This window comes from Miniopterus natalensis, assembly GCF_054644295.1.
Source record: "Miniopterus natalensis isolate mMinNat1 chromosome 3 unlocalized genomic scaffold, mMinNat1.hap1 SUPER_3_unloc_2, whole genome shotgun sequence".
In the NCBI taxonomy this organism is placed as follows: domain Eukaryota; kingdom Metazoa; phylum Chordata; class Mammalia; order Chiroptera; family Miniopteridae; genus Miniopterus; species Miniopterus natalensis.
Genome location: NW_028269911.1, coordinates 199,711 through 222,908, shown reverse-complemented (window position 1 = coordinate 222,908; position 23,198 = coordinate 199,711). Strand labels below are relative to the sequence as shown.

Sequence of the window (23,198 nt, the reverse complement as noted above, 5' to 3'; positions counted from 1 at the left end):
TTTGTAATCTATCCCTCAGGTCCTCCCTGTGCATCCTCCTTCTCCTGTATTCAGGCAACTAGATCCTTCTGTCACATGTAAGTTTGCTTCCCTAGAATTTTATATAAATAGAAGTATATACTGTGTACTCTTCGTATCTGGTTTCTTTCACTCAGCATAAATGAGATTCATCCATATTGCAGCCTGTACAATAGTTGCTTTTTTATTGCTAACTAGTGTTTGTCCACTCATGAGGAACACATACATTTTTTTCCAGTTTTGGCTAAAAGAAAAAAAGCTGCTATGAACATTTGTTTACTAGTCTTTGTATGAACATATGCTTTCATTTCTCTTGGATAAATACTTCAGAGTAGAAGGATGAATCATACAGTAGTTGAATTATATACTTAACTTTTAAAGAAACTACTAAACTGTTTTCCAAAGTAATCACACCATTTGATGTTCTCACCAGCAGTATGTGAAGAGTTCCTCCACATGCCCACCAACACTAGGTATGGTCAGTCTTTTCAACTGGTTTTAATTTCCCTAATGACTATGACACTGAACATCTTTTCATGTGTTTATTTACCACCTGTACAGTGTCTATTCAAATCTTTTGCTCATTTTTTAATTGACTTATTTTTACTGAGTTTTGAGAGTTCATTATGTATTCTAGATATAAGATGTATAATTTTTATCAGACACATGATTTGCAAATATTTTTCCCAGTCTGTGGCTTATCTTTTCATTCTCTTAACAGTGTCTTTGGAGAAACAGAAGTATTGGAGGAAGTGCAATTTAATATGTTCTTTTATGGACTGTGCTTTCAATGTTAGAAATCTAAAAAATCTGTGCCTAAAAGGTTTGTGTCAAAAAGTTTTACAGTTTTAGGTTTTAAATTCATATCTATGATCCACTTTTATTTCATTTACATGTTATGTGGTTTGAGTCAAAGTTCTTTTTGTTGTTATGTTTGCATATAGCAATCCAATTGTTCCAGCATTGTTTGTTTAAAAAGATCATCCTTTCTCTACCAAAATGTCTTCACACCTCTGTTGAAATCATACATACACACACGTACACATCTGTCTATCTATACGGATCGATTTCTGGATTCATTATTCTGTTTCCCTGACCTATTTGTTAATTGCTGTAATTTACAAGTAAGTCTTGAAATTGGGCATTCAACTGTGTTCTTCGATGGTAACATTTTGATGGAAGTTTTTAAAAACCAGAAATGGCTATCCAAATGTAGGGTACGATTATCATTGTTCTACTTCAACCTCAACAGTTGTTAAGGTAACAATAAACAACTAAAAGAAATTACATAAACGTCAAAATCATTCTAAATAACTCATTTTTAATATATAAAATGTACTATGCATATCTAAAGGCATTTTTACCAGGTACACAATTTTGAACACATGTAATAATATTTAACATCCTTACCCGTAAACCATATTTCACTCGTATTTTCTTTAATTCTTTCCTCCTTTCCAACTCTTTTTCTTCCTTGCTTAGTGTTGGACCAACTAAAAGGAAAAAGTGACTTTGGTTTAAAAAGAAAAACTCACTATATCTGATAGATTTTATATAAAGTTAATACTCATATTTAATAATTAAAAACATCTGTAGGTTAATCAAAAGCACAAATAAACATTAATATAAAGGAATATTGGGTTGTGATGATGTCCTTTCAGCATTTTGGTAATTAAGTCTACTTGGAAAGTAAACCAAAATCCAAAAGTTATAGAAATGTTACAATATAGATAACAAAAGAAACACCAAACACCTTAATTTTTTGATATGATTATTATAAAAGAATCCCAAATACTGTGAATTTTCCAAAGAAATGCAGGCATGTGCAAAAGAAAAATCACAAAACCCAAGATTCACATTATTTTGTAATATGCCATATTTATTTTCATAATCTAGTGTTAGAAAATAAAAAACATACAATGACCATGTAAAATTGGTATTTAGGGGAAAAAGTGATGTGAAAAAAATTAGTTCTTACTAGGTCAAAGTATTTAAATTTTAAAAGCCTTAGATGAGTGAGATTAAAGCAAAATAGCAACTTCCTACAGTGTTATTTACTACAGAAAATCATGGTATATACACAGGTGATCTATCAATATAAACTAGGAAAGTAGGAAAGCAAACATATCAACCAATAACTTTTAATATCTTGGCCTATTATTTTCCATGTTACTATTATATGACAGTTTAACTGTGGATGACTTTTTCCTATCAGTAAACAGATGTTTAAAGGAAATCAATCTTTATTACCGTTATGCCACAATTACACTTTTGAAGAACATTTAGCTTCTTCAAAAGCCAACTAGCCCGGCTGGGCGTGGTGGCTCAGCGGTTAAGCGTCGACCCAGGATCCAGGTGATCAGGGTTCGATTCCCGGTCAGGGCACATGCCCAGGTTGCGGGCTGCAGCCGATCAATTACTCTCTCTCATCATTGATGTTTCCAGCTCTCTCTCTCCCTCTCCTTTCCTCTCTCTGAAATCAATAAAGATATATTTAAAAAAAAAAAAAAGCCAACTAAACTAGATTAGCAAAAATGGAGCTAATGATTATCTCCTGGTCAGAAAGTAACCTAATGCTATAAAAAAGCAGTTATTACAAAGAAAAACCAACTACAATCATAATCGACTAGCCTAGGTCTCAAATTTGAAATACATGTCATTTCTTAGTCTCATTTGATAAAATTTACTGAAATATAAATTATCTCACCGTGGCCAGTGTGGCTCAGTTGGTTAGAATGTCGTCCTGTACACCAAAAAGTGGCAGGTTTAATTCTCAGTCAGGGCTCATAACCAGGTTGCAGGTTTGATCTCTACTCAGGGGACATATGAGAGGCAACCAATAGATGTTTCTCTCTCTCTCCCCTTCCTCTCTCTAAAGTCAATTAAAAAAAGAAATATAAATCATCTCAATAAAGTATTATATCAAAATTTATTAGATCAAGACATGAAGCTGGTAGCCAACTGATACATTTTTAGAACACTCCAGTGAAGTGAAAACTTATCATGCCCACATATAACAATACGTTTCACATACCAAAAGATTCGTCTTTCTTATCAAGACGAAGGTGAGCTCTAACCTGCCCTGGTTCACAGCCATCACAGGTGTCACTGCCAGGATGAATATGAAAAGAGAGCACAGTCTCTCCAATTTTCACTTCATCTCCATGCTCAAGTACGTAAGGGTCACATTTAGTTTTAGGCTGAGGGGAAAAAATTACAAAACAGAAATCAAAGAGTTACATATGATTATTTTATGTCAAATGGAAATAATGTCTGATTATAACAAAAAAAATTTTGAGATGATTCTCAATGAGATAGACAAATATATGTACACACATTTTCACAACGTGAGGATGATCCATAATGTTTTACTAGTGGAAAGATAATGGAACTGAGAAACTTCTAATTTTTATATTATCAAACACCATAATCTCCTATCTCCATGCCCAATCCTATCAGAGAAATACTCAACCCAAACTTCAAACAATCTCCTACCAAAACAAATAATCATAGTCAAAAAGACAAAGTGTTAAGGAGATTCTTGAAGCATTATTCTCCTTTTTCCTCTTGATAATTCAATTTTATTTCATTTTTTATTCTTATAGACTAAGACTAAGGTCTCCCTCCAGTGCCAAGCACTTTGCAACATGTTGAAGATAAAGGAGTTAAACTGGATACATATAACCCAGCCCCTGCTTTAAGGAGTTTACAGTTTAGCAACACTTTCATTAAAACAAAATTTAAAAAACACAAAAAAGAAGGGCCCCTAAAGTTGCTCTAAGAACATTTAATCTGAGTAACTTTAAAACGCACTTACCTCTAAAAACAAGGCATAGATACATAATTAAAACAAGGCATAGATACATAATTAGAAGTCAAAACTCAATAGTCAAGTATTCACTTATTATATACTTCAGCCCTTTCTGGGAATTCCCTTCCATGTAACCCACTGGACTTGAACACTGACCTAGCCAAATGGTATGTATAACTATGGTCTTCAGGAATAAAAAATTTCAGTTCAATTTTTTAAAATAATGTGCAAATAATTAATATATATATATACACTCACCTGAAGAATCTGTTTTCCATTAACAACTGTACCATTTTGACTCCCTTGATCCACAAGGACATAACTTTGTAAGTCATGGTCAAAATAAATTTCTGCATGAAACTTAAAAAAGAAACCAGGTAATTATAAAGTAGCATACTTTTTTTTAAGCCACAGGTAACAATTTCTCTATGATAGGATGCAATGGACTTCAGTCTCTGATAACTTTTATCATTTTTAATACTTATTCTGAATACAAAAGTATTATGATGCTTCTGGCAAAAATGTGGAGGCTACAGAAGAAAAAAAATCACACATAATTCCACCTATAACCACCATTAATAATGTAGTGTGTCCTACCTTTTCTACTTCTGTAATACAGTTGAGACTATACTATATAAACAATTTGAAATTATTTTCACCTAACATAAATATTTGTCGATATCATTAAAAATTCTTAACACAAAAGGTGACTGAAACATTCAAAATCAACTTCTCAGAGAAGTTTTCCAGTTTTTCAATACTCAGGACTAATCACTCCTTGCTCCACAGTACTCTGTTTATATAACACATATGTTATATGAAGTTACCGAATATCTTAATGTCATTGTACTGCTTTCAATTACTGCTTACATTAGTTTACATTTTTGCTTACCTCTCAGTACATAACACAGTGCCTCACATATACTGACTGGACGTGTATTCAATACATGTCTCTTTAATTGGATAAAGAGCTGCAGAAATATTTAATTAAAATTTCATATACAATACAATACAGTAAGGAATGTAAAATGGTGCAGCTACCTAAGGGGGGGTCTAACAATTCTTCGAAAGGTTAAACAGAGAGTTACTATACAACCCAACAATTCTACTCCTAGGTTTATATCAAGAAAAATGAAAACATACATCCAAACAAAAACCTACACATGGATGTTCATAAGTGCATTATTCTTAATTGCCAAAAAGTGGAAACAATTCAAATGCCCATCAATTGATGAATAACAAAATGTATATCCATGCAATGGAATATTATTTGGCTATAAAAAGAAATGAAGAACTGACATATGCTACCACATGGATGAATCTTAAAGACATGCTAAGTAAAAAAGCCAGTTACAAAAGATAACATGCTATGTAATTCCATTTACATAAAATGCACAGAATAGGCAAATCCATAGAGACAAAGACTGGTGGATGCCTATGGCTGTGGAGGGTGGAAAGAAATGAGTGACTACTATTGATTTTCTTTTTATGGTGAGGAAAATGTTCTGAAATTGATGTGATGATTGCAGAACTCTGTAAATACACTAAAAACCTCTGAATTACAGACTTCCAATGGGTAAATTGTAATATGGTACATAAAGTATATCACAATAAGGCTGCTCTTTAAAATTTTCATAAACATTATAAAATGTATCGAACACACAAAAGAATATATTGAACCTATCTACCCATGACCCAACTTTAATAAATTTTACCATATTTGCCTCAGATATTTAAAATAAATGATCCATAAATGTGTATCTCACTCCATCCATCCCCCACCTTCCTTTTCAGAAATTTGATGTTTATTTAATTATGAAACATCTCGTTATACTTTTACCACATACGTATGTATCCATTAACAATATATGTTTATTTTGCCTGTTTGGAACTTGATATGAGTCACGCTGTATGAATTTTGCATTGAGATATAATTTATATACAGTAAATTAATAGGCTTTAAATGGATAGGTTGATGAGTTCTAAGAAATTATGCTACTGTATATGTAATTTTTTATTTTGCTTCTTTGGCGTAATATTATGTTACAAGGTATATCCAGTTGTGCACAGTTGTACAATTTTGCTGAATAGTAATCCATTGTATAGATGTACCACAATCTACATATTCTTCTGATAATGGACATCCAGGTTTTTCCTGAGATTTTATCATTTTTAAAAATGTTTCTATGAACAGTTCTGTACATAGAACCTTCTTGTGGAAAATGCAAGCGTTTCTCTAGGTTATATACTTAGGAATAAAATTGCTAAGCAATAGTATACGCAAAACTTTATTAGGTACTGCCATATTATTTTCCAAAGTAGTTGTACCAATTTATATTCCCAGCAGCAATCTATAATAATTCTTGTTGCTCTATACAGCCTTAACTAACACTTGATATTGTCAGAATTCGTTTTTTTGCAAGCATAATAGATGTGAAATTAAATCTCATCACTGTGATTCTAATTTGTATTTCCCTGATTATTACTGAGGCTGGAACCTTTTCTTGTAATGGCCATTTGGGTGTCCTGTTCTGTAAATTTTCTCTTCATGTCCTTTGTACATTTTATTCAATTGGGTAATTTAGAAAAATAACAACTATATCAAAGGGTTTAAGTGTTTTCAAGTCTTTTGACTTGAGACCTTATGCCAACAAACTGTTCTAAATTATATTCTCAATGGGAGTGATATTTAGCAAATACGATGAATGAAAACTGACATCTTGGCTTTATCTGTATTTCTTAAATTACTAAAATGAATGGTTTTTGTATGTTAACCATGATATTTCCTCTACTGTGAATTGTTTATGTCCTTGTCTCATTTACCAATTGGTGTCACAATGGGGTTTGAAAAGTGAATTTGTATGAGCTTTTAAAATGTAAAGGATATATATTTTGTCATTTTTATCTGACTGTCCTATTGTGCCTTTTAATTTGTTCCTTAACATATAAAGAACTTCAAACTTATATTATTTAAAATTATCTTGTCCTCTGTGACTTTTTTTTTACTTAGAAAGTCTCCTATGCAGTGGTAAAATACCTACATCTATTTTTTTCCCCTAATAGTAATATGAAATGGGTGGGGGTGGGGTGAGAGTGTAATTTAATTTTTTTCACCTACCTGGATATGTGTGACATATATTGTCAAACCAATTTTACACAGCTAACGAATTATTTACCCCACCAGTGGACATGTTAGTTCAAAAGAAAGAAATAAAAAGCAGAAATGCCGCCAAAGAACTACCTGAATTTTTAGATTGGAGCGGGGGAAGGACTTCTTTCCCATTTAAGTTACAGATGGGTTTTCTTTGGGAGCAGAAGAATAAAGGGTCACAGGAAAGTTAAAAAGCAAGATAATTTGGTCAGAGTTAAGATTATGAGGATTTATTCCTCTCTGAATGAATCCAAACACAGTAAAAATAACTAGACTTTAAAACTAATAGTGAGAAACAAATATCATTCCAAAAAGACAAAAATCATATAAAATATGTACTTTAGACCCATATTATAGTTTCATTAAATAGAAACAAAATGGGAATGATCAGAGGTCAAAAAAAGAAAAACAAAAAAAGGGGGGAAAGGTAACAACCATAGAAGGGAGGGATAAAAACTATAGAAAATACAGTGAAAAAAGATAAATATGAAGTATAAACTCTCGTAGCTAGACCTATTTTTTTTTTTAAGTTGCAACTCTGTCCTTATGGTTTGTTTTTAAAACTCAACTGTTTTCCTGAAAGAAACCATTAGAGGTTCAACTAGGAAAAACTGTATACAAAGTGCATTGGGTAGAAGAGAACAGATTGTCCCCGGGTTATAAAATACTCTGGACTTTAAGTAACCATCAACTAAAAGTAGCCTGAATCCAGGTTACTGATTCATTTTTGAATTGTCATAATATCTAGCAAATTTATTTCACTCAATAAACATCTGTTAGATGGGTATTACTTCAATACCTAAATTAATCCATTTTCTACTCTTCCATATTATTGAAAATTAAACATAACTTAGTTAATTCAAATTGTGATAATTTTTATTTTCTCAAGCAGTGAAATAAACAAACCTGCACTACTTTCATTAGCATTACTACATTGACTATTAACCTTTCTATTAAATGGGAAAAACACTAAGCTTTCTGCCATAATGGTGATACATCAAGGTGCTATATTTGTAAAATCAAAGAGCTTACCTTACTGACACCAACTTCAGGGATTCGGAGAGTATGCTCCATATCTTTTTCTCTGCACAGTTAAGAAAAATGTCTTTAATCATTTTTGAAGCATATATAAATGCAGCACTTAGAGACAGGAAAAGAATTTTTTAAAAGATTTTGCATGTCTTAAAAGATAGTGTTAAAAAAAAGGTATGTTATAATGCAAGTCTCTCTATCCCACTAAGTCCAGTTTCCTTAATCATACTCTAAATTTCCTACTTGAAAAGAGGTTCCAGAATTACTTTTATTCTTTGGTACATCTATCCCAGGCTAATAAACATCCAGTAGGACAAAATATCCGTTGTACTAATGTCAATTATTTACTCCAGATCTGTTGACTATGTTCCCATTTCTATTACTGCATATAAAAGGAGCACACTATTCTCCTAGAATTTAAAATTAAGGTATTGCACAGAATCTGAATTAAGGACAGATTATCTTTCCAGTCAGAAAGAAAGGAAATTATCTTACTCATGATTAAAACCTACCTCTCTAGCAAGCTGGTTATGAGCCACAAGGGGGTAAAGGAAAAGAAGCAGAGAAGGAGGCCAATACTGGGTTTAGGTAAGTAATTTAAACCTAAAAAAGGCAGTACAAAAGGTAAGAAAATGAAAAAATCTCTGTGAAAGTTATCAATGAGATTTTATCTCTTTATGGGCAGTCCCCTTTCGGAACTATGAAGTCATACCCTCAACTGATTTCCAAAAGCAAATGACAAAGGTAAGTGCCAGTAATATTTTTTGAGTACCATGTACAAGTAAGTACCTGAGTAATATGTACCATGCACATTTCATGATAACTGCTCAAGAAAGGTACAATCCACTAGAAAAAGATAAATATACAAATATAATAATATTAAACATTTTACCTTCCAATTGTAGCAGGGTTTACAGCTGTAATGATAAACAGTGATCCTGTCTGCAGCACTGGTGATCTAATAACAATTACTCTAATGCAAGGGGGCCAAATTTTTTCCTCATCTGCCAAAGAAACAAGTGGGTACATATTAACCAAATGCTATGGGGAAAAATTAGAAATGTCTAGAAATTGTAGGAGGTATCTATAAAATAAAAATGTATTGATCAAAGGTCTTAATTCTGTTTTAAACAACCTTCTTAGTTCCTGCTATATGACATAGCAATTAGTAAACCTTAACACTATCACCAATTTAAAGTGATCAACCTAAAGGTCAGCAAAGTCAGCATATATCAGAATTACAAAATAATCAACTCTTTTTTTTTAAGATCTTGGAATTTAAAAATATAGAAAACAAACATTTTTATATTGTTAGAAAAACTGAGTCTACCCCATTTAAAAATATAAGAAATTCCATTAAGAACAAAATAAGCTCACATAGTCTAATATGAAATCCTGGGTTTTAAAAGTATGTCTTTATATCCACAAGCAAAAAAAAATTAGATTTATCATAATACCTATGTAGCTGAATTCATGGACTACACTTTTTAAAGACAATTTGCTCTCCCCTTCTCAATTATAAAAGCGGATTATAAATATCTAACCCACTAAAATAGACTTAATACATACTTTAGGATTAAGGCATAGGTAACTTGGTTTTGTGTTCTACTGACTAGGCCATTCAATGCAATGAAACTTTAAGGTGCAAGTGTTAGTCATTTATTCACATCCTACTCCCTAAGAATAACCAATGGTAGCCCACAAAACTTTCAATAATGTCATTAAAATAATCAATTTAAAACAATCAGGGTGTTTTTTTGGGCAGATATAGTATACTAACATTTTTAACAGGGTTGCTCTGTTTACAATGACCAGAGAGAATTATTTATGTAAAATTAAATAATGGTTATTCACGTACCTTCATCCTCAGTATCTTCTGCAGTTACATTGTCTTCACTGGTAATGTCGTCGTCGTAACTGTCCTCAGTCTGAGAGTCTGTAATTTCACCTTCTTCTGGCTCACTATCAATCTCTATGATTTTCTCATCTTTAAATGATGTCGAATTATAGATGTTTTCATTAAGAGGAAATTCTATCGTCTTTCCGCTAAATGGAATAGTGAATTCAAGGGAACTACTTTTGTAACGAATGTCTACTTTGGCCTTCTTTTTCACATTTGCACAATCTTCTCCCTCACTGCAGTTTATATGCTCAACACTGGATGCCTTCTGATCTTCCGAATTCAAATCCTGGAAAAGGGTGGGTTGTGACGATAACCTTAAACATGACCATCTTATAATGCTAAATGTTACAATGGATTAGTAAAGATATATGTACAGTGAAATAACAATAGCTATTATCTGTACCCTCTTCTGCTCATGTTCCCTTTCTTGGTTAAACACATTACCATCCATTTAGCATCCAACTGAAAAATCTTATAGTTATCTTTGACATCCCTTAACCACTACATAAAATCAATTACCAAGCAATACAGACTATGTTTACAATTTATCCCAATTCTCTCTTCTTATCTATTTTCAATGTCCTAACTGTCCCAGTCCAGGCCCTCATCACATATTGCTTGGACCAGATGACAGTCTAGACCAATGCTGTCCAATAAAAAAAAAAAATGCAAGCCATATTTATAATTTAAAATTTTCTAATACCCAAATTAAAAAGGTAAAACACAAGTGAAATTCATTTTATTTTATCTAACCTAGTATTTACAAAATATTATCACTGAATATATTAATATTTAATCAATATAAAAACTACCAATGAAATACTTTACACGGATTTTTTTGTACTGTCTTCAAAATTGAGTGTAGTTTATACTTACGACACATTTTAATTAGGGCCAACTACATTTCCAGCGCTCAGTACCAACATGTTTAGCTGGTGGCTACCTTACTGGACAGCAAAGGCCTAGAGAATACACCTATCCAAAATTTTCTTCTGAACTTTTAACCAATTATCAAGTCAACACAGAATTGGATTTCATTACAGCATGGATTTAAAGACCCAAATGTGCCTAACATAGCAGAACAGTAGTTTTGATAATACACAAGTTTAAAGTACAGATGAACCAGTTACATCTCTTTTATCTCAAATTCCAACTTACCTGGCGTAAGCCTTTTACTATTTATTATACAATTATATTGGGCATGCCTTTCAATAAATGAACAAATCTATTATTTTAACCATAGAAGAAGCAGAGAGTTCTTTTCCTCTTTTTCCTTTGGTTTGTAACAGACTAAATTTTCTTTCTTAGAGCCACATGATGAAGTGAATTCATATGTTCTTCTGTTATTTTATAAAATATGAGAGCATCTTAAAAATATTTTTAACAGCAGCATAAATTCAGTTTGGAGACTGGCTAAACACTCACAGTGTGATAAACTATATACACTTCTAGCAATACAAACTCACCAAGGACAAGAGCAAGGGCAAGGAGGTGAATAACTATGAGCTTTAAAGGCCATTGTGAATTATAGCAAAAAATTTTCCTATCTAAAATATACTTTAAAAAAAGCAGTTTCCAATCTTGTGTATTTTATTATTACTACTTATAGGATTACAAATGCAAGGAAAAAGTGAGTGAAATTGCCAGAGATAATACTTTTAAAAACACTCTGCCAGAATATTAAATATTCATTAAGAGATAAGAGGCCTACATGTGGGCACTGAAGCATATAAGCGTATTTCAAGTTATTTACTCCAATCTCCTCACTCTACTCCCTTCTTTCCACATACCCTCCACCTACAAAGAATGAGGTTCAAGAGTACCTTAAAAAATAAAGAAAAGTTGAGGATTCCTAAACTGGTCTCCAGTGCTTCACAGCTACCTTTTGGAATCCTCAAGGAATTCTCAAAATTCCATCAGGATTTTTTCTTAAGTCTCTGTCCTGTACTTCGCATATTTTTGAAGAAGGATGGTAAAGATGAGCAGTTATGGGCCCAGCTGGAGTAGCTCAGCTGGTTGAGTGTCATCCTGTGCACCAAAGGGTTGCCTGTTCGATTCCCAGTGCACATACCTGTGCTGTGGTTCGATCCCCAGTTGGGGTGCGTACAGAAGGCAGCCAATTGATGTTTCTTTCTCTCTCGCTCTCTCTCCCTCTCCTTCTCTCTCTCCCCGCTCTCTAAACATGTGATCAGGTGAGAATTAAAAAGAGAGAAATGAGATGAGCAGTTATAGGAGCTAAACTGAACCGAAATCTTACTAAATTGCTTTCAAATTTCATTCTCTGATTTGTCAGGAAAGGCCTTTTGATGACTGGTGTAAGTTCTTTTCTTATTGCTAGGGAGAAGTACTTTTACAATCTATCCTGCCAAACCATTCAACCACCAGTAACAGGTAGAAGATATTAAAACATAGTTCTTGAAAGCAAAGAAAAAAAATCATTTTTAGTATTTTAGTCACATATTCTTCTATTCCTATGTATTGCCAGTGAAAATAATAAAAAATAGAAACAAATCAAGTAGAGAACAGAAAATAAATTCAACAGAATCCCAATTCCATATTTGAACTTTGGTATTATCATTTTAAAATGTTTTTCTTTGGTTAAGAAGAGAAACAAATGAGATAAAATTTTAAGAGTAAAGTATCAAATAGTTCCCACAATTCACCAAATGCCAATATAACAAATAAGCCTCCTTTCCTGCCTATAAACCATCAACCTTATCTGTGGAGTGAGCAGAAATAAGAGCATTAATAATTTTTTATATTTTCCTTCTTTCAATTTAATATTATATCATAACTATTTTTAAAATTTCCCTCACTCTTTACAACTACCATTTTATGGCATAAATAATGCTTTCCAATTAAATGTACTATCATTTTCTTAGCCAATAGCTTGTGGGCCATTTTAACTTTTATTTTTCTGTTCTTAAAAATATTGCTATGTAATTATACAAATGCATTTTTCTTTCTTTTGATTTAAAAAATAAATTACCAGAAATGAGATTTCCCAACTGAAAAAAAATCAACATTTTTACAGTTAATACAAACAGCCAATCTATTTTTCAAAAAGATACCAATTTATACTTCTTATAAGAAGATGTAGCTACTCTATAGCTGCCAAAAATGGATTTTAAAAAAATGTTTGCTAGCATAGTAGGTAAGAAACTGCTCAATGTAACTAAGAAAGCTGAATTTTTGTACACTTCTACTTACAAACTATGTTTTTGTTTTGTTGTGAATTGTGCACTGACATCAACTTATCAACTAAGGGTCTGAAAGTTCTTCCAAATTATGTAACACAAGAATATTTTCTTTCCTAAATCTACTTCCTTCAAACTTTTAAGAAATTCCTTCTGCTTCTAGTGACTGAGAATTTGTGAAACAGACCAATGTAAACACTCCTTAGTTAATAGATTCTGATACCTTGTTATCTTAATGTAGGGTTACTGAATGATTTTCAGTTTCATCAAAAATTTTGACTTAACTATATTACTGTTATGTAGATTTTAAAAATTAGGAAGATTATACCTTTTCCCCATTTGCTGTAGAAGAATCTGGATCCTTTCTTTTCTTCTTCAACTTTTTATCTTTATTTTGTTTTATGCCAGAAGTCTGATAAGGTTGCAAATCTACTCGAGAATGAAATTGATATCGACCACTTTCCACATCACAGTAGTAATAAATTCCAGTGGAAGGATCATAATATAGTTGATTTTCCTTTTAAAATCAAGAAAACAATAAGTACTACTTATATAAAATAAAAGAGAAAAATAAACAATAGAAATGTCAAACATTCAAATATAGCAAATGTTTCTTTCTTTTAAGAACTATAGTATTTTCTGAAGATAGTAAATAAAAATATCACAATGAGAAATGCTTGGCCCTGGCCAGTGTGGTCACTCGTTCCATTCCTGATCAGGGCACATGTCCAGGTTATGTGCTCGATCCCCAGTAGGGGGCATGCAGGAGGCAGCCAATCCATGTTTCTCATTGATGTCTCTCCCCCTCTCCCTTCCTCTCTCTCTCTCAAATCAATAAAAACATATTAAAAAAAGAAAAATGCTTGTAATTTTTCAAAATAGTTTACCATTCAATATCTGCTCTAATTTTCCTAGGGTGAAAAATGAGTGCACTTAAATATTAAATTGAATCATGAAACTGACAACATTTCACCATTTTTTAACTTACAGAAACAGCAATTTCATATGGTTCAGCTTAATACATCAATAAAATATTATAACAAGAAACCTTTTAGAAGTTCTGAAAAACTAAGGTATGCATCAGAAAAAGGTGAGCACTTGAAAGCAATTCCAGACTTACTATCCTTAAGATTACACAATAATGGTTTGGTAATATAAACCTCTCAAGCCCTCTCTCAATGTCATAAAACAAAGATTTGCCTTTTTATTGTTCATGACTAAAAGCCCTATAGAAAAATTTGGAAATAAAGTTCATAAATACTAAAACATAACATTCTATACAAAGAAATCGATTAAAAAATCATCTTCGCTTAATTCTACATTAACTAAAGACTTAAAAATAAAGCAGTTGCACAAAAATAAATTTTGGAAAATTATAGGTGAAACTGGAAATATAAAATTATGTAATCACCTGCATTTTTTGGGATATTGGCCAGTACTCTATAACTAAGATTTAACTGAAAGTCTATATTTTCTTTTCATCATAAATCCATGTAGATCAGGCCTGGAAACCTCTTATGATTTACTGAGATTAAACTAAAACTTCCTGAAAAAGAGTAATTTCTTTTTCTAATTGTTGATACTACTGCAATTATTGTCTTTAATCCATTTTGCAGATCTCTTACAAAAAAAAAATATTTTTAATTCTATTATTTCACTTAACTAAAAAAATGAACAGGTGTGTTCTAATTTTTATTTCTAGTGATAACAGAATGTTTATAACTCATACCTTTTAAACTATTGTGTCTTTCAGTCCAAAATATTAGAAAATATTTTAAAATATTTTCAAATTTTTATTTAATTAAAAAAAAAAGAAAATTAGCACAATAGAAATGGCAAAACGAAGTCCCTAATTTACTGAGACATATAACCTGCAGAATGTAATTAACCATTTACAGAATAAATGTCCAGAGAAAAGATACAGAAAGGAAGGTAGAGGAATGACAAAGACTAATGTCATACACTTGGAAACTCTGTATTTTCCGAGAAACCAAATGAGGAATAGCTACTCTCTTTAGCAATGAAAGTTTAAACATTAATTTTCTTGGTATTAACTAGCATTGTCAATTAGCATACTCCTGTGAAAGAAAGCTCTCTCTTTACAAAGGATTTACAAAGTACAGATACCAAGTGCAAACTGACAAGCTAACGAAATCCCTATATAAGATAGTTAGCATTATTATGTTCCCTAAATTAGTTAACAATACTTCCAGTAACTGGAATGATGAACAGGTGGTCCATTTTTGGACACTATATTCTGTAATTCCTGAGGACCAGATTACATGCCTAGACCATCAAGGTTGAGGTACCTGGGTATGTGAGTTCCATCACTGTCATCACATCCTGATTAAAATCCAATTAAGTACCAGACTTCAACAGCCATCACACTGTATTGCATTATAAATCAGGAACTTAATTTTCTGGTTCTGTCCTAGTCAGTGGTCCATTATATTTCTGATTCCACACTGATTTCCTAGTTCTCACTGTTAATAGATTGATTTTTTAAAAGCAAAATGCTTACAAGCCACAGAATATAAAACACTAATAATAAACATGCTATTGAGAATTCAAGAAAAAGACTCCCTCTGTGGCGTCAAATGGTTCATAAGTATTCAAAATAAAAAAACAAATCTCACCCCAAGCCTGAGGTGAAAATTAACAATGTCACTTCCTTATAAATTCTATAAAAAAAATGTTAGTTTAGGTTCTTAAAATTTTACAACAAAGTAGTTGTCTGCTTTTAATAATAAATAAATGCTCCAACATTTTTGTATGTTTTTTATATATAAAAGGTTATTAAACCCTCTAAAATATTAATTTATAATAATCACAATTAACTTATTTAATTACAAACCTAAAAGTGTAGTATCATAAGAAATTTTATAATTCTTTACTTTTGTCAAATACCTTTGAATCAAACATAATTTTTAAATGCAGATTCTTGCTTTTCTTAGTTCATCTTAGGGTTTAATATTTGGTATCAAGCATCTAAGTAACTATATTATTACAGTATTGAAAGGTCTGAGATACTTACAGAATCATAATAGAAACCAGTGCTGTGGTCAAAATACAGTCCAGTATTCTCATCATAGCTAAATCCAGTCTGTGACACAGCAGCCTCTGCTGCAGCTCTCAAACTTTCAGCTAACGATGAACCTTCTAAGGACGAATCTTCTGTTGCTAATGCAGACGCTGGCTCCTAGGTAAAATATATTTATATCAAATAAGACAAAAATGGTCTTATATCAATCAACTTAGAAGTTATCAAACTCTGAAACAATAAATAGACTTAAAAGGTATTTTAAATAATAAGGCTTCAATTTCTGCAATGGAAGGGATGGCTATCAATTACAATTTGATCCATTTAAAAAAAGATTTACTAGTATATCAGTTACTTCAATTTTGACCCAGTTTTTAAGACACTATAAATGAGTGAACATTACTAAAAAATAAATGCCCGATATCATAGAGAAGTAACTCATAAAATATGGACTCTAAAGTATTCTTTAAGACAAACGATCTAGACTCTTCCATAATCATAGGTCCAAAGGGAAAAAAATTTTAGAAGAGAGATGGAGGAGAAAGCTATGGATTTTGTGAGATTCACTATAGCATCAGCAGTTGCACTGAAAGAACTTTCCTGGGATTTTGATTCACACACACAACTATAGAAAAAATTTATAAAATATTCAGGGAAATTTGAATAGTGGCAGGATATATGACATAAAGCAAGCATTAAAAAATTTTTGTTGTGGCCATGGCCAGGTGGCTCACTTGGTTGGAATGTCATCAATACACCAAAAGGTTGTGGGTTCAATTCCCGGTCAGGGCACATACCTAGGTTGCGGGTTTGGTGCCAGTCGGGAACATACAGGAGGCAACTGATCAATGTTTCTCTCACATACTGATGTTTCTCTTTCTCAGTCTCTCTCTCCCCCTTCCTCTCTCTCTAAAAAATCCAACAAAAATGTATCCTCAGGTGAGGATTTTTTTAAAATTTTTGTTGTCATGAACAAGGTTATTTTGGTAGTTTCATAAAATTTTTTGGCTGAGTCCAAATATACTGACAAATTTTCTTTGTTTTACTTCATGTACATAAGTTTTTAGAACACAACAAAGTAGGAAACAAATATATGAACAATTTATCCTAATTTTTGTTTCTCTAGAAGTGTAATACTCTGCATAATTATACACAGAATATTTACAACCCCTGTATATGTATGATGGACCAAAGAAGTCAATGTGCATAATAACAATAATGAAGGACAAGTTCTTGGGCATCAACAGTATCATGTTAAGCATTTTATTACCTGTGAATTTGAGGCAAAACGGTCCTCTTGTCCACATTCAACCTTTTCCGTCACATCAGTACCAGCGTAAGCATCGTTTTCTATTTGTGACTGGTCTTTAGAATTATAAGTAGAAGCTTCGATATCCTGATCTTGCTGAACTGAGGGTTCTGTCACTTTATCTGAATGACTAATATCCTTATAGTACGTCTGATAATAATAATCTATAGCAAAAACAAATTGTGATATATATTAGAATAGAGTATAGAAAAAGAACTTAATTCTAAAACATTGGCACTGAACACAAACAGTACACACTGCAAACGAAACATATTTTTACAATTGTACACACTTTAACAAATTAAAATTGATAGTGCCGATAAATTTGTAGATGTTTATACCTTTGATTCTAATGTCACTTTAAGTACCCTAGCTGTCAAACTAAAAAAATAAAGGTAAACAGATTTGGATTTTCTGTAGCAAGACTAGAAAAAGAAAACAGGTAGATAAGTGGTATTCTGTGAAAAAATAAGCAACTTTAAACAGTTTCTAACCACGTACTTTAATATTACTGCATATCAAATGACAATGAAATAAAAACAACAAAGGTTGATTTCTGTCAAATTGCTCTCATGATGCTGACTTTTTAAAAACTTTATTATCTGCCCAGCCGGGCGTGGCTCAGCGGTTGAGCGCTGACCTAGGATCCAGGTGATTGGGCTTCGATTCCCGGTCAGGGCACATGCCTAGGTTGTGGGCTCGATCAATGACTCTCTCATCATTGATGTTTCTGCCTCTCTCTCCCTCTCCTTTCCTCTCTCTGAAATCAATAAAGATATATTTAAAAAAAATAAATAAATAAAAATAAATTTATTATCATGCAGATATGTAATATTAATGCTATTGCTGTGTTTAACAATTTAGCTAAATTATGTACTGACTAAAACAAGGTAAAACGTAATGGGAAAAATCATTTCTTGTGATTCCTATTTAAAACTCAGTTGCTCAGTTATTTTACCTCACAACCTTATTCCGTGAGGTCATGGTTGTGGGCTCACCATTCCCACAAAGGCCTAAGAGACTGGCACTGAACACAATGCTAAGTGGAATGCATCAAAAAAACCCCACATGTATCTGGTTACATGGAAGGCCAGATATGATAGTAAATGGCTCACAGCATGGCAGAAATTACTCAGTGAATGTGCCACTAAAACCACAGTAGCAATCCTATGTATTTAAAGGAATGACAATACATTTCTCCTTTCCCATCAGAAGAGCAAATAGATTATCTGAAAACATGTAATCACATGGAGAGAAAGTAACCTTGTAACAGTTCTCATATTTATCTAGATGTTTGTCTATTTTTTAATTAAAGAAAACTCCACGTTAGCATGATTTGAATGTGATGGTGTTAGGATATCTCCACTATCAACCAAATACCTGAGATTGACCAAGGAGGGTGGTTTTCTGTTTGTACTTCTACATCAGACTTCTTATTATCTTCGTTTCTCCCACAATAGAGTATTTTACTGAGCTCTTCTACCTAAAAGAAAACAAGGTGTTAGGAAAAAGAAATCATATAGCAATATAAAAATATGCATACCATTCTCCTGAAATTAAAATAATTACTTTTTCTTGGTAAAAGTTTTAGAGAATTACCATCGCAGCTAGTTTCCTTTTCAGAAAAACTGAAAATACTATCATTTACTTTCATTCATCTTTTACAATTGCAGAGGGAGATGTTTTAAATTATATTCTCTTCTAAACCTCAAAATATCCCCTTTGGAAATCAGACAAACTAAATTAATAGGACTTTTTGAACATAATCCTTTATTTCTAAAAAATAAGAATGTTTTTATACTAATATTTTAATTGATGTAGCAGTTCTCTCTAAAGAATTAGCAAAAAACATTAATTCCCATGCACTGAGTTTAAAAGCACTTTAATGTATGATTTTTCTTTACATAGTCATTTTATGACTAAATAACTGCAGCAGAAGAAAAAAGAAGTAACTGCCTCAGAGGGGCATCTACTCTCCCTGTGCCTCACTGACTGCCAAAGCAAGAGCAACAGAGGGCAGAAATACCCATAAGCAGATGAGCTGCAGCCTCCTCAAGACACCTCATTTAGACAAGATCTAAGAGTGAGATGTCTATTACAGGCATGAAACTAAAAAACAAGCTTCTAAATATTTCTTTAATGATACATAAAGCTTAAAAGGAGACAGGCAATAAAATTGATTACATACAGATTATCTACACACTTCATAAAGTATCAGATCTGCTGTTACAACTAGGGCTGGGACTAGGGTGAAGCAAGTGAGGCACCTAGGGAGCAAACTAAGGAGGCACTCAGTCTCAGTTTCCTGCAAGTACTGGGACTATACCTGAGAATCAGTGCCTTCCTAAATATTTTACCCTAGACTACTGACTGCCCTGCCCTCGTCCTGGCTCTGCCACTACCACCATTACTGTGAACTAGATCATTTATCATCTGCTACATGCTAGGAACTATATTTGTTACTTTGGATAACATCTTTATTAATTCTTACAACATCTTACAAACTAGTTCTCCTAATCCCCATTTTACATGTGAGAAATCTGAAGAGACAAAGTAATTTGCACAAGTTTTTTTGCCTCCAAAGCCTGTACATACTATATTTTTCTAGCAATTCACTCTCAATTCCCAGCCCAATTTTTTACTGCCCTAGATAAAATACTCGTTAGTAATTCCGAGGGGCAGTTAACAACCAAACTCCTCCACCACCACCACCAGGGGAGGCTGACTAGAAGGAGAGTAAGGAGTAATTACTACCATCAGTAGAGTCAAGGCTTTCTATCCATCTCAGTATTTCATGTTAGACCACTCTTAAATTAAGACTAATAACAAAATGTCGTCTCTTCAAAGATTAGCAGTACTTGAACAACTGAGAATTATAAACAGGTTTTTTAAAAGGCTGTCCTATTTTGCTCCCCGTACCCCAAGATATTTTCACAATATTTGTAGTCTCCTAGCACAGTCCTTATACATTACAGGTGCTCAAGAACTAGTTGCTGAGTAAACAAACTCAAATTTTCTATAATGTCATAATGTCAATACCGCTATACAATGGGCACACCAAGTCATTCCAACTCAGCAGTTACGTTCATAGATCATTTGATAATAAAGCATAACAAAGTTTGATGACGGATTCAGACTACATTTGTGGTTTTAGGAAAGGTACTAATATATTACAAAGGACAACAATTTAATTGAAATTAATAGTTATCTCAGTGAAAACAACCTATCAGGACACAGTGCAACTGCCAAACAAATCAAGCTGGAAAAAAGTAATATGCTCCTGTTTAAAAGTGTGTTCTTTTTAAAGTGTGGCAATTTAAACATTTGTCCTTACTGTATTTTATAAAAATGAAGTTAGCTACTTAGTGTTTCTAAGAAAGTAAGTTTTATCTTCCCTACTTCTAGCAGAAAACTCAAAATAAACGCCCAGAATGACCACCTTACATGTAGTGTTCAAGTCTGTAGAACTGTGAAAATTCGCTCACACTTAATTTGATTTAACCTTCACCTGTGTGGTATAAGCATTCTCATTTTTATGGGAAACCGAGGATCAGTATCAGTTCACGTATCTAGTGGCAGATGGGTTTCTGATTCAAGTCCAGCGCTTTAACAAACTCAAAAGCGACCTAGAATAAAATATTATAAATACGCCTACTGCCAATGGCAGTACCGACAAGTGAGAATGAAGACAACCTAAAAGTACACAAGTTCAATTCACACCCGCGGTAACTTCTGCTCACGCGCTTATCTGACTCGAGTAACCAGAACTCCTAGGTCTGCTCCACATGTACTGGGAATTTTAATCGCGCTGAACTTTTACTTCTTTCAAGCGCTGGCGGGCCCCCCGGGGACTGCGGGAGGCCTCGGGGCGGCGCGGGCCGGCGGCGGCGCACCTGCGTGCGGAGCTCCCGGTTGTTGCTCTCGGCGCTCTGGTACAGGCGCTCCGTGTGGTGCAGCAGCTTCTCGATCTCCCGCACCTGCCGCTTGCAGCTCCGCAGCTCGCGTTCCAACTTCTCCACCTTCCGCCTCAACTGGGCCAGCTCAGGCTCCGGGGACGCGGGTGGCGACGGTGACAACGGAGACGGCGCCTCGGCCGCCATGGGGTCCGGCGCGAGGCAGCCCGTGCGCGCGAAGGGGCTGCGCTCAGGCTGAGCTGGACGGCGGCCCCAGAAGCCACGCGAGCGCGGGGGCAGCGAAAGGCGGCCTCACACCCGCCCGGCCGCGGCGGCCCCTGGCCATGACGTCCCGAAGCTCGCAGCCCGCGGCCTGAAGGAGCAGCGGGCAGCCACCAGAGGGAAGGCGGAGGGACCCGGCCGGAGCCGCGCGGCTTCGAACCAGTAAAACTTTATTGGCAAATACCTTCCCCAACCACGCCGGCAGTCGCGGGAGCTTCTACAGAAGTGGGAGGCCGGAGGGCCGAGGGCCGAGAGCTCCGCCGGTCCGCTGCTGAACCGGAAACGCCGCGCCCGCGGTGGGCGGGGCCGAGGCCGCGAGGGAAGCGACGGGGAGCCGGAAGGGCCTCGCAGTGCGCCTGCGCACTGCCCGCGACGGCCGGGGCGGGGCGGGGCGGGGCGGGGCGGTCTGCGGGGGGCGGGACGGGGGCTCGCGGCGGCCGGGGTTTTGCGTGCTACAGTACTTGACAGTCTTCGCTATTTTTTGGTTTAATTCTTTTTAGTTATTATTTTGTACTTAAGACTGTAGTCATACTCCTTAGTTCACAGCACATCATCAACATGGGCCTTTGGACGGCTCTTCTGCTTGGGGGTTGGGGTGGCCTCTGTTTTTGTTTTCACTGTAGTTCTGTATCCCCATGCACCAGTCCCATTACCTCCTTTCGGTCAATGTAAGTGCCCACTCTCACGTGTCTGATTTATGTCCTTAAATATAAACATATCCTTATAAAGTGATTCATGTGTATTTCTTTTACATAAATAGTATTTTGTTAAAAGATGTTTTAAAGGTTCACATATGTTGTTATATATACACCTAAGTGCTGCATAGTATTCCAAGGTATATGTATGCACATATTATCTATTCATTCCACTAGTTGTCAACATCTAAGTTATCTCCAGTTCTCTGTTAACACAATCCATAGCGCAATAAAAACCCTTGTTCATGCCATTTTATTGATCTGCGCACTCATTTCTTTGGAATAGGTAGCAAGGAATGTGACCTTTGGTTCACAGGCAAACACTTGATTTCACTATTTTCCCCTAGATTTCTTTCCAGAATGGCTGAATAACTTGACACTCTCACCAACAGTGCACAGGAGTTCTGTGCCCTCCACATCCTCTCTAATGCATAATGTTAGTCACTCTTGTATTTTTTGCCATTTTTATGAATGCAATGAGGTATTGCATTGTTGTTTTAATTTGTACTTCTCTGATTACCTGAGGATTTCATAGACTTGTTGAAATGGCTATTTGGACTTTCCTGTCTGTAAACTGCCTCTTCAAGTCTTTTTGCCCATTTCTTAGTGTTTTGTGTGTTATTGTTTTGTTTGCAGTTCTTTCTATAATGTAGATATTAATCCTTTATAGATATCTACTCTTAAGCAGTTATATATATGTTGATTCATCTATGGTTTCTTGTATTGAACAGAAATCCTTAATTTTATGTAGTCAAATCCGTCTACTTTACTTAACTCCATCTTCCTTCACATGCTTTAGGATTTGGGCTTTTGAAACTAATTCATGAAGTCTTTTCCCACCTTAGGTCATACTTTCTTCTACAATTT

At 34.2% G+C, this 23,198-nt stretch overlaps 1 protein-coding gene across 3 annotated transcripts; it reads right to left on the bottom strand.

Annotated features, from left to right (window-relative positions):
- Nucleotides 1–1,341: 1,341 nt before the first annotated feature.
- AGGF1 (angiogenic factor with G-patch and FHA domains 1) lies at nt 1,342–21,835 on the bottom strand. Of its 3 annotated transcripts, XM_087813696.1 has the most exons (12): nt 21,355–21,831; nt 18,842–18,944; nt 17,423–17,625; nt 16,147–16,311; nt 13,441–13,629; nt 9,871–10,201; nt 8,905–9,016; nt 8,013–8,064; nt 4,088–4,189; nt 3,053–3,218; nt 2,726–2,761; nt 1,342–1,511 (listed from the first exon to the last, which is right to left on the bottom strand). In XM_087813696.1, the coding sequence occupies exons 1-12, from the start codon at nt 21,559–21,561 to the stop codon at nt 1,357–1,359; spliced, it is 1,821 nt and encodes a 606-aa protein (XP_087669822.1). In that variant the 5' UTR covers nt 21,562–21,831; the 3' UTR covers nt 1,342–1,356. The 3 variants fall into 3 exon arrangements, with proteins under 3 accessions (XP_087669822.1, XP_087669823.1, XP_087669824.1); XM_087813697.1 differs by lacking the exon at nt 2,726–2,761 and having other exon boundaries at nt 21,355–21,576; XM_087813698.1 differs by lacking the exons at nt 1,342–1,511; nt 2,726–2,761; nt 3,053–3,218; nt 4,088–4,189 and adding an exon at nt 7,103–7,132 and having other exon boundaries at nt 21,355–21,835.
- Between the last annotated feature and the right edge of the window lie 1,363 nt (nt 21,836–23,198).